General features: G+C 35.7%; 1 protein-coding gene across 2 annotated transcripts in view; it reads left to right on the top strand.

Moving 5' to 3' along the window:
* LOC126745631 (neuroligin-1-like) overlaps positions 1-18,389 on the top strand; it is a 490,464-nt gene that overhangs the window by 170,227 nt on the left and 301,848 nt on the right. For both annotated transcript variants that reach the window (XM_050453562.1, XM_050453561.1), the window contains exon 4: positions 8,802-9,068. In XM_050453562.1, coding sequence (XP_050309519.1) covers positions 8,919-9,068 — 150 coding nt within the window. In that variant the 5' untranslated portion in view covers positions 8,802-8,918. The remainder of the gene's footprint in view (positions 1-8,801; positions 9,069-18,389) is intronic.

Here is an 18,389-nt window from a genome sequence, read left to right as displayed (position 1 = left end):
GCTCTTTGAAAATTCGGAAAAAAGTCAATATTTTACCCCGTTTTTGAGCCTAAAAATGGGCCACAAAAATGCAAGATCTCAGCTAATATGGGAGCTACGATCTTGCGGATGGCCTCGTTGGATTCAAAAGGACGAAACTAAGACAAAACCGTTGGAATTTTCCCGATAGCTCTTATAGAAGCCGAGATATAGACCTTCAAAATTTAGGTTTTTTCATTTTACGGGTATACCCCCCCGTATCGAATTTTTCACCAAAAATTGATTTTTTTCGAATTTGAATTAACTATACCAGCGGCTTGTTCCCATCACCTACAACACGAAAACACCGGGTTATAATGAGTTTCGATAAAAACTAAGGGAATTATAGCACTTTGAAAATGCGAAAAATCGATTTTCTTTAAACCCAAAAATAGCTATAGAAACCCCTATCAGCGGCTTATTCCCATCACCTACATTACGAAAACACCGGGTTATAATGGAATTCGACTTGAACAAGTGAAAATATAGCTCTTTGAAAATTCGGAAAAAAGTCAATTTTTTACCCCGTTTTTGAGCCCAAAAATGGGCCACAAAAATGCAAGATCTCAGCTAATATGGGAGCTACGATCTTGCGGATGGCCTCGTTGGATTCAGAAGGACGAAACTAAGACAAAACCGTTGGAATTTTCCCGATAGCTCCCATAGAAGCCGAGATATAGACCTTCAAAATTTGGGTTTTTTCATTTTACGGGTATACCCCCCCGTATCGAATTTTTCACCAAAAATTGATTTTTTTCGAATTTGAATTAACTATACCAGCGGCTTGTTCCCATCACCTACAACACGAAAACACTGGGTTATAATGAGTTTCGATAAAAACTAAGGGAATTATAGCACTTTGAAAATGCGAAAAATCGATTTTCTTTAAACCCAAAAATTGCTATAGAAACCCCTATCAGCGGCTTATTCCCATCACCTACATTACGAAAACACCGGGTTATAATGGAATTCGACTTGAACAAGTGAAAATATAGCTCTTTGAAAATTCGGAAAAAAGTCAATTTTTTACTCCGTTTTTGAGCCCAAAAATGGGCCACAAAAATGCAAGATCTCAGCTGATATGGGAGCTACGATCTTGTGGATGGCCTCGTTGGATTCAGAAGGACGAAACTAAGACAAAACCGTTAGAATTTTCCCGATAGCTCCCATAGAAGCCGAGATATAGACCTTCAAAGTTTGGGTTTTTTCATTTTACGGGTATACCCCCCCGTATCGAATTTTTCACCAAAAATTGATTTTTTTCGAATTTGAATTAACTATACCAGCGGCTTGTTCCCATCACCTACAACACGAAAACACCGGGTTATAATGAGTTTCGATAAAAACTAAGGGAATTATAGCACTTTGAAAATGCGAAAAATCGATTTTCTTTAAACCCAAAAATAGCTATAGAAACCCCTATCAGCGGCTTATTCCCATCACCTACATTACGAAAACACCGGGTTATAACGAAATTTGACCAGAACAAGTGAAAATATAGCTCTTTGAAAATTCGGAAAAAAGTCAATTTTTTACCCTGTTTTTGAGCCCAAAAATGGGCCACAAAAATGCAAGATCTCAGCTAATATGGGAGCTACGATCTTGCGGATGGCCTCGTTGGATTCAGAAGGACGAAACTAAGACAAAACCGTTGGAATTTTCCCGATAGCTCCCATAGAAGCCGAGATATAGACCTTCAAAGTTTGGGTTTTTTCATTTTACGGGTATACCCCCCCGTATCGAATTTTCCACCAAAAATTGATTTTTTTCGAATTTGAATTAACTATACCAGCGGCTTGTTCCCATCACCTACAACACGAAAACACCGGGTTATAATGAGTTTCGATAAAAACTAAGGGAATTATAGCACTTTGAAAATGCGAAAAATCGATTTTCTTTAAACCCAAAAATAGCTATAGAAACCCCTATCAGCGGCTTATTCCCATCACCTACATTACGAAAACACCGGGTTATAACAAATTTTGACCAAAACAAGTGGAAATATAGCTCTTTGAAAATTCGGAAAAAAGTCAATTTTTTACCCCGTTTTTGAGCCCAAAAATGGGCCACAAAAATGCAAGATCTCAGCTGATATGGGAGCTACGATCTTGCGGATGGCTTCGTTGGATTCAGAAGGACGAAACTAAGACAAAACCGTTAGAATTTTCCCGATAGCTCCCATAGAAGCCGAGATATAGACCTTCAAAGTTTGGGTTTTTTCATTTTACGGGTATACCCCCCCGTATCGAATTTTTCACCAAAAATTGATTTTTTTCGAATTTGAATTAACTATACCAGCGGCTTGTTCCCATCACCTACAACACGAAAACACCGGGTTATAATGAGTTTCGATAAAAACTAAGGGAATTATAGCACTTTGAAAATGCGAAAAATCGATTTTCTTTAAACCCAAAAATAGCTATAGAAACCCCTATCAGCGGCTTACTCCCATCACCTACATTACGAAAACACCGGGTTATAACGAAATTTGACCAGAACAAGTGAAAATATAGCTCTTTGAAAATTCGGAAAAAAGTCAATTTTTTACCCCGTTTTTGAGCCCAAAAATGGGCCACAAAAATGCAAGATCTCAGCTAATATGGGAGCTACGATCTTGCGGATGGCCTCGTTGGATTCAGAAGGACGAAACTAAGACAAAACCATTGGAATTTTCCCGATAGCTCCCATAGAAGCCGAGATATAGACCTTCAAAGTTTGGGTTTTTTCATTTTACGGGTATACCCCCCCGTATCGAATTTTTCACCAAAAATTGATTTTTTTCGAATTTGAATTAACTATACCAGCGGCTTGTTCCCATCACCTACAACACGAAAACACCGGGTTATAATGAGTTTCGATAAAAACTAAGGGAATTATAGCACTTTGAAAATGCGAAAAATCGATTTTCTTTAAACCCAAAAATAGCTATAGAAACCCCTATCAGCGGCTTATTCCCATCACCTACATTACGAAAACACCGGGTTATAACGAAATTTGACCAGAACAAGTGGAAATATAGCTCTTTGAAAATTCGGAAAAAAGTCAATTTTTTACCCCGTTTTTGAGCCCAAAAATGGGCCACAAAAATGCAAGATCTCTGCTAATATGGGAGCTACGATCTTGCGGATGGCCTCGTTGGATTCAGAAGGACGAAACTAAGACAAAACCGTTGGAATTTTCCCGATAGCTCCCATAGAAGCCGAGATATAGACCTTCAAAGTTTGGGTTTTTTCATTTTACGGGTATACCCCCCCGTATCGAATTTTCCACCAAAAATTGATTTTTTTCGAATTTGAATTAACTATACCAGCGGCTTGTTCCCATCACCTACAACACGAAAACACCGGGTTATAATGAGTTTCGATAAAAACTAAGGGAATTATAGCACTTTGAAAATGCGAAAAATCGATTTTCTTTAAACCCAAAAATTGCTATAGAAACCCCTATCAGCGGCTTATTCCCATCACCTACATTACGAAAACACCGGGTTATAATGGAATTCGACTTGAACAAGTGAAAATATAGCTCTTTGAAAATTCGGAAAAAAGTCAATTTTTTACCCCGTTTTTGAGCCCAAAAATGGGCCACAAAAATGCAAGATCTCAGCTAATATGGGAGCTACGATCTTGCGGATGGCCTCGTTGGATTCAGAAGGACGAAACTAAGACAAAACCGTTGGAATTTTCCCGATAGCTCCCATAGAAGCCGAGATATAGACCTTGAAAGTTTGGGTTTTTTCATTTTACGGGTATACCCCCCCGTATCGAATTTTCCACCAAAAATTGATTTTTTTCGAATTTGAATTAACTATACCAGCGGCTTGTTCCCATCACCTACAACACGAAAACACCGGGTTATAATGAGTTTCGATAAAAACTAAGGGAATTATAGCACTTTGAAAATGCGAAAAATCGATTTTCTTTAAACCCAAAAATAGCTATAGAAACCCCTATCAGCGGCTTATTCCCATCACCTACATTACGAAAACACCGGGTTATAACAAATTTTGACCAAAACAAGTGGAAATATAGCTCTTTGAAAATTCGGAAAAAAGTCAATTTTTTACCCCGTTTTTGAGCCCAAAAATGGGCCACAAAAATGCAAGATCTCAGCTGATATGGGAGCTACGATCTTGCGGATGGCCTCGTTGGATTCAGAAGGACGAAACTAAGACAAAACCGTTAGAATTTTCCCGATAGCTCCCATAGAAGCCGAGATATAGACCTTCAAAGTTTGGGTTTTTTCATTTTACGGGTATACCCCCCCGTATCGAATTTTTCACCAAAAATTGATTTTTTTCGAATTTGAATTAACTATACCAGCGGCTTGTTCCCATCACCTACAACACGAAAACACCGGGTTATAATGAGTTTCGATAAAAACTAAGGGAATTATAGCACTTTGAAAATGCGAAAAATCGATTTTCTTTAAACCCAAAAATAGCTATAGAAACCCCTATCAGCGGCTTACTCCCATCACCTACATTACGAAAACACCGGGTTATAACGAAATTTGACCAGAACAAGTGAAAATATAGCTCTTTGAAAATTCGGAAAAAAGTCAATTTTTTACCCCGTTTTTGAGCCCAAAAATGGGCCACAAAAATGCAAGATCTCTGCTAATATGGGAGCTACGATCTTGCGGATGGCCTCGTTGGATTCAGAAGGACGAAACTAAGACAAAACCGTTGGAATTTTCCCGATAGCTCCCATAGAAGCCGAGATATAGACCTTCAAAGTTTGGGTTTTTTCATTTTACGGGTATACCCCCCCGTATCGAATTTTCCACCAAAAATTGATTTTTTTCGAATTTGAATTAACTATACCAGCGGCTTGTTCCCATCACCTACAACACGAAAACACCGGGTTATAATGAGTTTCGATAAAAACTAAGGGAATTATAGCACTTTGAAAATGCGAAAAATCGATTTTCTTTAAACCCAAAAATTGCTATAGAAACCCCTATCAGCGGCTTATTCCCATCACCTACATTACGAAAACACCGGGTTATAATGGAATTCGACTTGAACAAGTGAAAATATAGCTCTTTGAAAATTCGGAAAAAAGTCAATTTTTTACCCCGTTTTTGAGCCCAAAAATGGGCCACAAAAATGCAAGATCTCAGCTAATATGGGAGCTACGATCTTGCGGATGGCCTCGTTGGATTCAGAAGGACGAAACTAAGACAAAACCGTTGGAATTTTCCCGATAGCTCCCATAGAAGCCGAGATATAGACCTTCAAAGTTTGGGTTTTTTCATTTTACGGGTATACCCCCCCGTATCGAATTTTTCACCAAAAATTGATTTTTTTCGAATTTGAATTAACTATACCAGCGGCTTGTTCCCATCACCTACAACACGAAAACACCGGGTTATAATGAGTTTCGATAAAAACTAAGGGAATTATAATGAGTTTCGATAAAAACTAAGGGAATTATAGCACTTTGAAAATGCGAAAAATCGATTTTCTTTAAACCCAAAAATAGCTATAGAAACCCCTATCAGCGGCTTATTCCCATCACCTACATTACGAAAACACCGGGTTATAACGAAATTTGACAATAAACATCACGAAATTGAATTTTTTAAGGGATTATAAGGGAATCCGAGCAGAACTAAGAAATCGAGTATTTTTTCGACCTCGTTTTTGAGGCCAAATATGGGCATCAAAAATGCCAGATCTTGGCTATTATAAAGGCTACGACGTTGCGGATAGTCTCGCTGATTTCAAAATGATGAAACTAAGGCAAAACCGTTGGAATTTTTCCGATAGCTCCCATAGAAGCCGAGATATCAGCCTTCAAAGTTTGGATTTTTTTCATTTTTCGGGTTTACCATTATACCAAATTATCTATTACCTTTAATCACTTCTACAATTTCGTTTACATCGAATATTATTTATAAAAGCAAACTATAGAGAACTTAATTTGAGTTACCATTATCTTTTATGACATTTTTCGAATAGGTTTTAACCGATCTAATATCTATTAACATAACAATATTAAAGATATAATCCTTTTAATAAATCTTTAGAAATATATGTCTTCCAGACGATATTTGCCGATATTGCCCGTTAAACAATCAGCTTGTTATTCCTGTTTTCGAGAATGATTAAAGAAAGAAAAATAAAAATGCCAACTGTAGCATAGATTTCCCTTATCCTATGTGGAAATTAAACTCTAATAATCTAATGTGAAACAAATTCATTGACAATACACAGCATGGTTGTTAATTAGTTTGGTAACAAGACTAGCAACATTCCATACCGGTCGAAGTTCAGCCTTAATACAATTAGGGCTCGCGGCATTTTCAATTCAATTAAGGCTGAGACTTAAAATATGAGACTCGCTTTTGTATTTGGCGTGGAGCGATTTTGATCGTAGCTATTAACTGAATAATTATAACGGCTTCATCTGAGCTGCATTAAGTTTTTAAATTTTATTATTTCCTACGCTAAATTGCCAAAATATGCCCTGAGTATAATAAAAAATAACAATTCATTTCACTGATATATTGCATTTTCAACTTTGTGTTTTCAAATTGTGTAATATAAGTAATTGCGTTTTTTGTCAAATAAATATCTATATTTATATACCTGGATAATAATAAATAATTTTACTATCTATATATTTTGATTATCAGTATTATATTTCATTGAAACCCACTTAGCAGCAAAATTTAGCAGATAGCTGTGAAATTAAACAGCTATTTAATCAATCATTAAATATCTTACATAAGCAATATGGCTCCAATATTATACATCGAATTTCAGTGGAATATATTACATTTGTGACGGTTTTTAAATATTGCAAAAGTATTGCAGGTGCAATATAGGTGCAAATAAAGTTAACAGTATATATGCAATATTGCAACAATATTACAATTACTACATATGTGCATTATTCACTTTACAATGTATGTGCAATATTGCATTTGCTATGTTATTTGTGCAATATTGTAGCAATAAACATATAATATTATATTTGTTATATTTTAAATGGAATGTTACTGTAATGTTGTAACAATATTGCAGAAGTGATATATCAAAATAATTATTGCTACAATATTTCTGCAATATAACGAACGTTGCTGCATCATGCCGACAGGACCGACAATCCACACATTATACAAAAAAGACCATTACAAGAATGGGCCTAAGTTCGTCTAGGCTAATTAGCAATATGTCCATAAATGTCCAATAAAATAAACCTTAATATCTTTAGAACATAACGTCGGGAAATTGAGGTTTTTCGTGTACATAAACCTATATAACGCTTTATATTTTGGCATGTGTTAAATAAAACACTAAAAAAAATAATTCAAATTATTTTAGGTCACATAAACATGTCAGATTAATTCCAAACGTTTTCTGAAATAATACTTAACGGTGCCGGAACAGTTCCTATCTACACACCCAGCCTTATCCTTTAAACTAGAATGAAGCTAAGGGTCGATGGGCCTTCCGATTTAATTGCGGCTAAGCGGAAAATAAGGTCGTCATTTTCTCCTAACGTTCCAGATATCTATCTAATTTGGAGTCCTGTAAAAACCTCGAATTCCGGTTGAACGCGGCAATGCACTCTCTTTCATGGAGGACATCTCCCATCCGGATTAGTTAAGGCAGAAAGGGACAGATAAGGGAGTGTGTACGGCCTTTTTTTCCTTCGTTAAAGGTTGTTGTTGGAACGGTTAAGCTTTAAATGGCCAGAATTTAAATGCAAGGGGACTTCGGTAAAGGAATTTGAAAAATAATTGAAAAGTCCATGTAGGGCGCCAAAAAATCGTATAGGGGCATGAAATACGCAGTTAGTGAATTTTGTTTATAGAAGAGTCAGCTGGAACTAACTTTTTTTCATAGTCATACAATTGGGCCTAAATGATATTTTTTCATAGTTGGAGGTTGTCTTCAGGACAAGCATTGCATTAGGAAACCCTACATAAACTTAGAGGTCAGCAATTATGGTCTTCATACCGAAACTTGGAAGGAAAATTTATGGCTTGGCTAAATGTAAGATGTAATTTTAAGAAGAAACCCTTACACAAAAATCTTGTATATTCCATACAGTAGTCAACTGATATTGTTCTGTATATTAAGGTTGAGAAGGCACAGGGAGTAGTCAGTAATAATAAATTATTGATTGTCAGTTAAGGAGTTACTGAGAGCTACCGCACCCTTCTCTTCTTTTTTTCATTTGCTAGACTGATTCCAGGAGCTTACTGGTCGAAGGTCTAAGTGAGTACCAGGTGTCCTAAGGAGAGCTGCCTCTCACCGAAACTTAAGTATATTGTCATTAACGTCGTCTGAGAGTCCTCTAGAAGAATGGATTTTAAGTGACGGCAAGCAGAATGTATATGATGTGTTTTGTTGATGCGCGGGACATTACAGAGCAGTAGTTGAGTCAAGCAAGACCAACAAGATTACAGCATGCTGATGTCAGATTTTGCACAGGTGACGAGAATTCTACATCTCTTTTCAATTACTTATATTTAAGTTACCAAGTATGTACTAAAAACCTCTGCAGATTAGATAGACGTCTTACTGTTTTGGAATGTGTATTTTATGATAGGTGCAATTGAAAAACCCTCAAGAATAAAGTAAAAGCAGATGTATTATAATATATGGGTTTTACAAATATTTTTAGTTTTACGTGTGCAAATTAAGTATTTTGAACAGCGTTACTTCTAGATTCGTTTCCGTGATTATTCCTAACTATTTCCTTAATGTGCCTATTTTCTATGAAACGTATCTTTAAACGTAATAATCCTTACTTTTCTTTTTCCAGATGTTCTGTATAACGGCAAAGTCAAAGACAGCATCGAAATGATGCCGGCGCGCATCAAGGGCTGCCAAGGCCGTAGCGCGCGACGCAAACGCTTCTGCGCATCGTCGTCGTGACGTCATGAATGCGCAATCAACGTCGCCGCCGCCGTCGTCGTCGTCGTCGTCGAGCCCCTGCGTTGCCGTCGCCGTCGCCGCCGCAACGTTCGCACCGTCGAGATCGTCGACGGGTTCCGCGTCCGCGTTTTTTTGCACCGCGTGTCTATTTTTGGTAAGTACATAAGAAAGGACTTAGAAGTAATTATTCTAATTTAGGGTAGCGGGTAGGTCGATAGGTAGTACTAGTAGGTCTTTAATACGATCTCGGTAGCGAAGAAACCTTATAAGAATACTTCAAGGTATGCGATCTCGCCCATGCGATGGATGCTTTGTTATGCACCTCCCTTTCTTAAGGCAAAGCATGTTTATCATATTCCTTATACTACCTGACCAAAATCCCTCCAAATCCCGGCCAACACGTCTGGAAAGCGCTGGAAGCGCTACCACATTCCTCCAAAATCAAATATGAAACATAACGATCTTGTGATCAAAATTACCCCATGTGGGTAGAATCAGGTAAATCGGAATCCCACACTGAAGATATCTCAGTTATCTTCACGGATTTTGAAGGAAAATATAAACTCGTCTTGCATAACCTAAACCAGAAATTAAAGACAAAGGGCAAAGGATATACAACATAGGAACCATAAGAACAAAGTGAACAACTTGAGACACAGTTTTGTGCAAAGTGAAAGATCCAAAACTTTGAAATCAGGACATATCATATGATGTGTATGTATTTAATTTGAAATAATACACAACTTTAATTTATGAGAGTATATTTTCGACTAACCGGGAGATACAATAAATGCCGTAAATGCCGTCGGTTTCGAGCCGGCAAAAAAAAGGTAACAAATAATAATACAGCTATGCGGTGTAATGTAAATAAACAACGGATATGGAACACCCTCCCCCAATAACAAAAAAAAAATCAACCAGTCAAACATCTAACCTAAGTGTCTTCTAAACTAAGACACTTGCAAACGATCCGGCATTTTAATTTTGCTACGTCTACGCAATACACGTGTACCCGAATCACTTTCTAAATCAGATTTATCACTATCTGATAAAACCACCACTTCATCTTCACTAGAGCTAAAACTATTATTATCAATCGAGGTAGATCTTGGAATTATGGTTGTATTTGTCTTATTATGTTCAGGCTGAAATGTTACATAATTTTTTTTAACTGTCTGAGGTGCCTCTTCCATTTTATTCCATCATCTATTTCTATTACGTAAGTTCTTCGACCAAGAATATCTTGAACAACCCCTTGACACCACTTACTTTTGTCTGCATTTGTACGATAATCTTGAGCCCACACTTTTTCTCCAATACAAAATGATATGTCTCGAACCTTTTTAAAAATTTTTTCCATTTTATGCTGTTTAATTTTAACTACATTTTCGGTGGAAGGAAGCAATAAGTCAAATCTAGTACGTAAAGAGCGACCAAAAATAATTTTGGATGGACATTCTTGAGTGGTTGTTTGAGGCGTATTGCGATATTGAAAAAGAAACGTATCTAAAATAAGTTGCAGATCAGTTTTATGATCTTTGTAACCTTTAATAAGCGCTCTTTTTAAAATTTTAACACCGGACTCCGCCAATCCATTAGTCTCTGGATGAAAAGGAGCACCCGTCTTGTGGATAATACCCAAACTCTCTAGAAAAGAACTAAATTCAACAGACATAAAAGTTTGTGCATTATCTGTAGCTATTTCTTTGGGCAATCCAAACTGAGAAAATAACTTTCTTAGAATTTGTATTGTTTTAGAAGAAGACATATTTTGCACAATAAAACATTCCAACCATTTGGATGTGGCGTCTTCAACAACTAAAAATGTTTTATTAAACAATGGGCCAAAAAAATCTACATGCAAACGAGTCCAGGCATTTTTAGGGCAATCCCACATTATCAAAGAAGGTTTAGGTGACTTATCCGCATACATTGAACAAATTTTACATCGCCGAGCAATATTTTCTATAGCCTCGTCGATTTTTGGCCACCATACGTACGAGCGAGCCAAAGCCTTCATTTTGACAATGCCAATGTGGGTTAAGTGTAGCTCTTCCAAAATACTCGTTTGAAAACTTGAAGGTACAATTAAACGATACCCCCACATTAAACAACCGTGTTCAATAGATACTTCGTTTTTTCTTATAAAAAATGGCTTAAGGTCTACAGAAGGACAAGTTTTAGGCCAGCCATTTTTAACATAAAAAAAAACTTTGCTAAGGATTGGATCTTTACCAGTTTGCTCTTTAATTTTCAAAAAATTTACTAGAAAATCGGAATTTTGAATATAATTTAAATATGACACTTTATCATTGTCACTTGATGAAAACACAATGGAACTACTATTATAATAATAGTGAATATTTTCAACACTAGTTCCTAGTCGAGATAAAAAATCCGAGTAATTCTTTTTTGTGTTGACGTACATATTTAATTTCAAAGTTAAATGATGATAAAATATACGCCCACCTTTGTAGGCGATTAGCTGCAAAAACCGGTAGCCCCTTTTTATCTCCAAAAATGGCTAAAAGGGGCTTGTGATCGGTATACAAGGTAAATTTTGTCCCATACAAAAATTGAAAAAATTTTTTTACTCCAAAAATGATGGCTAGAGCCTCTTTCTCAATTTGTGAAAAACCTAATTCGCTTTTACTTAATAATCTGGAAGCAAAAGCGATTGGCCTCTCAGAACCGTCTGGATAAAAATGACTAATAATCGCTCCAAGCCCTACACTGCTAGCATTCACCAAGAGTTTAATGGGTATTTTGGGATAAAAATGAGCCAGAACCGATGGAGAAATTAACATTTCCTTGATTTTAGAAAAACTATTTTGACATTCTGTACTCCATTCCCAAGGAACGTTTTTTTTTAACAAATTATATAAGGGGAAGAGTATTGTTGATGCATTTGGTAAAAATTTAACATAATAATTTACCCCCCCTAAAAATGATTTCAGTTCTGTAATATTTGAAGGATTTTTAGTTTTAATGACGGCTTCTACTCTGTCTTGGGTTTTATGTAGCCCAAATTTATCGATTCGATGGCCCATGTACGTCAAGGAGTCTTGCATAAAGCTGCATTGGTTTTTTTTTACTTTATGGCCGCATTCACTTAATTTTGTAAAAACCCGTTCTAACCTCTCTAAATGTTCAAGGTCATTTTTTCCCGTTATTAAAATATCATCAAGAAACGCTATAACGCCCGGTATACCGTTAAATAGTTGTTCCATAATAACTTGAAATATGGAGGGTGCACAATGAATGCCAAAGGGTAGCCTCTGATAAGAAAATAAACCTCTATGTGTAGAGATTGTCACCAACTCTTTAGAATTTTCATCTAGAAGAATTTGCTGGTATGCCTCTGACAAATCGATTTTTGAAAATTTTAAACCCCCTTCCAGCCGTAATATAAATATTCTATTCTATACTAAATAAATATTCTATTCGCGGAAGCGGAAACTGTTGAAATTCCAGTTGTGGATTCAAGGTTACCTTAAAATCTCCACAAATTCTTAGACCACCATTTTTCTTCAATATGGGAACAATAGGGGTGGCCCATTTAGAAAATTCTGTCGGAATTAATACCTTATTTTTAATTAAACGATCTAATTCTTCGTCAATTTTTGGCTTAAGCGCGATTGGAACAGAACGTGGTTTAAAAAATCGCGGAATAGCATTTTCCTTTAACTTAAGGGTTACTTTAAATTTGTTGAAAGTGCCCAGAGTACCATCAAAAATTTGACCAAAATGTTTTAATAAATATTGAAGCTTGGTCTTCGAATTTACGTATAACAACCTATTACTATTGTTACTATCTATTTTACATAAACCAATGTTCAACATTTTTAAGCCGTTACGCCCTATTAATGGAGGTCCTCCATTTTTAATGACATATGTTTTTAAAATGTAATTGTTGTCGTCATAGATAATATTTAGGTTAAGATAACCTAAGGGGTTAAATGATACACCCACATAATCTTTAAGAGACAGATCATTACGAATCAAATCATATTTTGTAAAATAATGTTTATACAAATTTTCAGAAATAGCCGCATGAGCAAATCCAGAATCAATTTCAAAATCAAATTGTAAATCGTCAATTAATAGCTTAATAATTATAGGCCTTTCGTTACCTTTAGAATTATAACGCAACTTATTATAATATGATGAAGAATTACTCTTAATGTTAAAGCACATCTCGTCATTCTCATCAGATGAGTCTTGCAAAAGGTTTTCTTGCAAAAAATTATGACCTGATAGCTTCTTGCACATAGGTGCCAAATGGCCTTTGATTCCACATTTGTGACAGAATCAGCTACGATAAGCACAGTTAGAAAAAACGTGATTTGCACGCCCACACACCGAACATTTTGGTAGAGCCCGTTTTTCTTGATGGTCTCTTTTAACAGTATATTTAGATTTTGACTTACCCCGATTTTGACGAGAAGTACCTGGATTTTGATTATAATATATTTCCTCTAGTTCTGTTTTAATCGGGGCCTGAGACTCCGCGCTTTTCATGATCAGCGACCGCAGACTCCTTTGCCAAAGCAATTTTTTCCATAAGCTGAAACTTACAGTCTCTACTGATGGCATTTTCTTCAAACAAGCGATCGGAAAAACGCACGTCATTAATACCGATCGCAAAAATATCTCTCATTAGCGTACTGAGAGTTATTGTAGCCTCAAATCCGCAATTACTCACTAAATTTTTCACACGAGCTGCCCAATCACACACTTTTTCACCGGGCTCTCTTTGAGCAGAGTAAAATTTACTTCTCTCCGAAAAATAGGACCGCACTGGAGCAAAATGCTTTAATAACAATTTATCCAAATCCTGGAATTTCACTTCCGGTGGCGTTTTCGGTACACACAAATTTCTTAACAACACGTAACAATCTTCATTTAATGTATTTAGAAGAGTCGCACGCATTTTATCGTCTTCCGTTATACCATTTGCCACGAAAAACTGTTTTAGCCGCTCGGAAAATATCGCGTAATCCGACTTTTCCGGATCAAACGTACTTAAATTTCCGAGAAAAGATGACATTTTCACCGACTACTTTTAACAATGTAGGTTCGTAAGATCGACTGCGCCAATGATGTGTATGTATTTAATTTGAAATAATACACAACCTTAATTTATGAGAGTATATTTTCGACTAACCGGGAGATACAATAAATGCCGTAAATGCCGTCGGTTTCGAGCCGGCAAAAAAAAGGTAACAAATAATATTACAGCTATGCGGTGTAATGTAAATAAACAACGGATATGGAACATCATATATGAGAAGAACTCAGATTCTCACTTTGCACAGGGAGGCGTGGCGATCATAATTCACAAAAAGCTATTACACTATTAGGACTATTTACACACATCAGTTCCGTATCAGTGCCGTATCAGTTCAGCATAAGTGCTATCCGTGCGGCTCAGAGGTAACAACTCATACACATCCGTCTGTAGTCCATACCGATCACGTACGTAGAAATATCAGAACTTTTTTCAAATGGCTTTTTTTACTGATAAAGAATTGGCTATTATTACCATAGCTTTGGAAGAGGAAGAGGAAGAAAATCAAATAAAGAAACGAAAATGGGTACATAAAGCTTGGATGAAACGAGAAACTGAAGGAGAATATATAACTCTATATAAGGAATTGGTGGACGATAAAACAAAATTTTTTTGAATATTTCAGAATGTCTCAAAATTGTTTTAATATGTTGTAATGTGATCTGTGTAGGTCTAGGCCTGATGATGCTCCGACAGGAGCGAAACACGTGTAGCTCTTAAGCTTTTTTAAGAAATTATATAGATTGGATGAGACCGTGACTTTGTGTCCTTACCTTTGTTTTTGTTTTCGTTTGGTCTCTTAGAGAAAAATGGATGATACGTTTCTATTTTAATATGTTGCTTTATAAAATAGAAAGGCATTTAATAAAACAACACACTCATTGGAGAAAAGCTATTACACCAAGGGAACGATTAGCAGTTTGTTTGAGGTAAGTAGAAATAAAACAATTTTTATTTATGAAAAAAAAACGTAAAGTTTTATTTATGAACTTTATTATTTTTTAAATTATATTTTTTTTTTTTTAATTTTTAAATTATTATTATAATTAAATAATATTTTATTTATAAGTTTTTTTATTTAAATTTTTTAATTTTTATTTATGAAAAAAAAACATACAATACAGTAGGTATATAATTTTTTTTTTCTTACATCAATTTTTATTTTTGAAACGTGATCTACTTGATCTAAATACAATGTTTATATACTCGTACAATCTATGTATTTATTCCGGCTGATAATTACCAAAAAATGATCGGAGTGTATTTGGAAAGGATGTTTGTGTTTGTGATATATCACAGGGAGATGTCAAATTTGTATAGTGGCTTTCTGGAGACATATTTGAAGATGATTCTTGTGTCGTATCACTGCTAGATATCAAATGGCTTTCACGGTATATTCCTGAAGATCCACTTGGATGTTCACTGGATAATGTCCCAGATGTCTGTGCCGACGCCGTAATTATTCGCATTTCATAGTTTTGAACAACATCAAATATTTCTTTTTTTGCCTAGAGTAAATCGTACGAGTTAAACGTTTTTAAAGTAGCACTTATACCACCTAAAAATGAGTCAACGGGATGTGTTGGCGTCGACGTTGATGTAGCAGGTTTTTTCCGATTTTTCTTTGATTAAGTACTCCATTAACTGAGATGATGCCGAAGGTGTCCTTTTTTAAGAAGCTGTTTTTTTTGGCCATTTTGGGTGTTTGCTCAATTCGTTTCACTATCCTTTGAGTAACGGATGATTGACTTGATTCATCGTCAGTTTGTTTTGATGCAGTTGAAGTGTTTAGTTTATGTACTGCGCCCGGTATTGTGTGTCTCCTCTTCACTGACTTGTTCTTCAAAATCTTGCTGTTCCTTAGTTTCATGTTTTTGAAATTCAATATTTCCTTTCGTATCTCTTTCATCAATTTTTTTTTTAAATCCTAATGCTTCGGTATATTTATAAAGTTTGATTTTTTTTGAGGCTTGTCCACTTTTGAACTGTTTGGGAGCGATAGATGGTAAAAATTTTACTATTCAAGCACCCCCAAATAACGGCTCGCAATTTTTTAATTACAAAAAAACGTTTTCTATTGTATTGTTGGCACTTGTTGATGCACAATTCGTAGCTGTAGATGTTGGTGCATATGGCAAAAATAGCGATGGTGGCATTTTTGCAAAATCCAATCTGGGAAAAGCACTTCAAAATAATAGTTTATCTGTCCCACAGCATGTACCATTACCAGGTACAGATATAGAGGCTCCTTATGTAATTGTAGGTGATGAGGCATTCCCTCTAAAAAACTATCTTATGCGCCCTTATCCAGGGAGAGAACTGAATAATTCTAAGCGCGTGTTTAACTACCGTTTAAGTAGAGCTCGGAGGACCGTTGAAAACGCTTTTGCGATTTTAATACAAAAATTTAGAATCTCCATTAGAAGAATCCAGGCTAAACCGGAAAATGTAGATTACATAATATTGGCAGCTTGTATTCTACATAATTTCATAAAAAAATATTATACAAAATATTAAAATTATCCAAATGCAAACTTCAATAATGTTCCGCAACAACAAGTACACCAAAATCTACCTATGCAGGGGGGAAATGCCACTGCTGACGCATTTCAAGCAAGAGAATTGTTTACAGAATACTTTTCTTCAGAAATTGGACGCGTGCCATGGCAAAACGAAAAAATTTAAGTTCATCATTGTTTTTTGTGTGATATCCGACGTAACCTCTAATCCAAAACCTTCATACTAATTTTTAATATACGAAGTACCCACTTACCTTCGAGTTTTAATTCTCCTATGATATTCCAAATATTATTTTTAAAACCGACATCCACATATTTTTTGTGTCACAATTCTGGATAATTTCGTACTAACTCGATTAATTTTTCATCCATATTCAAACGCAAATTCTAAACGGTTTTTGTCAGTGAAATACACAAAAATATCGTTCCCGACTTTAATACAAAGGACGGAACTGAAACTGAAGCAGCACTCATGGTAAAAAACGTCACTGCGCCGGACTTGTCTGAACAAGTTTATTTAAAACTAAGGTAGCGATATTTTATTTTTCACTGACACTGATACTGAACTGATACGGAACTGATGTGTGTAAATAGTCCTTTAAACACCAAAAAATATTTGCATAGTCGGATCAAGTTATATACAGGGTGTCATTGAAATGGTGTAAAAAAATTCGGGGGGTGATAGTACTCCTAAAAATTTTAAAAAAAGTTCCTATAACTATAGGGCGGAAAATGCATATTAAGGGAGTTAGGGGCACTGAAAGGGTAAATTTAAAAAACGGTTTTTTGAAATTGTAGGCTTAAAAAACGAGATAAAATTTCGAAAAAAAATCCTCTGCCATAAATTTTGACCCAAAATCAAATGGTGATACTGAAAAATAATTTGGAAAATCGGAAAGGGTAGTTTTTGCAAGGGTAGGGGGTTAATTCGTGAATAACTTTTTTTAGGTTATTTTTTTCGCAACGTGGGTTCATTTTTTAAAAACTACATACTTTTTCCTACAAAAAAGGTACTCTTGTTGCACATCGCCCAGAACGATGGTTTTCGAGAAAATTGAAGGCAAAAAGTTTGCTCTGATGGGTTGCTAACTGGTTAAACAACATAAACCTATGAAAGTTATGGGGTTTCAAAAGTAAACACGTAGTTATTAAATAATTAATTGAAAAATCTAAATTTTATGATTTTTAAAACATCTTATTGCTTTAAAAAACGAAATAAACCAATTACCAAAATTCCTTATTAAAATAATGCATTTCTTAATTCATTCATAGTAAATGTTCAAAGTGACCACCATTCATTTCAATGCAGACATCTGCTCTTCTTCTCCATGATCTGCGTACCCTGTGGAATATCCCTGGGGTTGTACGAATTTGATTGGAACAGTCGATAATGCGTTGACGTAGTTGCTCTTCAGTATTAATCGGCACTGAGTAAACCAAAGTTTTCAAGTGGCCCCAGAAGTAGAAATCTAATGGATTAAGATCTGGTGATCTTGCTGGCCAAGCTTGTGGACCACCACGTCCTATCCAACGCCTCTTAAAAACTTGGTTTAAATGATTCCTCACCGCAAGCGGAAAATGAGCTGGTGCACCATCATGCATAAAATACGTGATCTGCCTCTGTGCTATGGGAACTTCCTCCAAAAGTGCTGGTAGATCATGTATTAGAAAATTAAGGTAACTTTGACCATTTAGCCTAAAATGTTTATTATTATAAATAACAAGCGACTTTTCAAAAGGTGTCAAATTAACCTCGGGGGTAGAAAAAATGGTCCAATAAGTCTATCGCCAAGAATTCCCGCCCAAACATTAACTGAGAATCGAATTTGGTGTCGACTTTCCACAACAGCATGAGGGTTCTCATCGGACCAGTGATGTGTATTAT

The sequence above is a fragment of the Anthonomus grandis genome, chromosome 16 (genome assembly GCF_022605725.1).
Source record: "Anthonomus grandis grandis chromosome 16, icAntGran1.3, whole genome shotgun sequence".
Classification (NCBI taxonomy): Eukaryota; Metazoa; Arthropoda; class Insecta; order Coleoptera; family Curculionidae; genus Anthonomus; species Anthonomus grandis.
The sequence above is the reverse complement of the archived record's forward strand: the minus strand, read 5'-3'. Positions and strand labels throughout refer to the sequence as shown.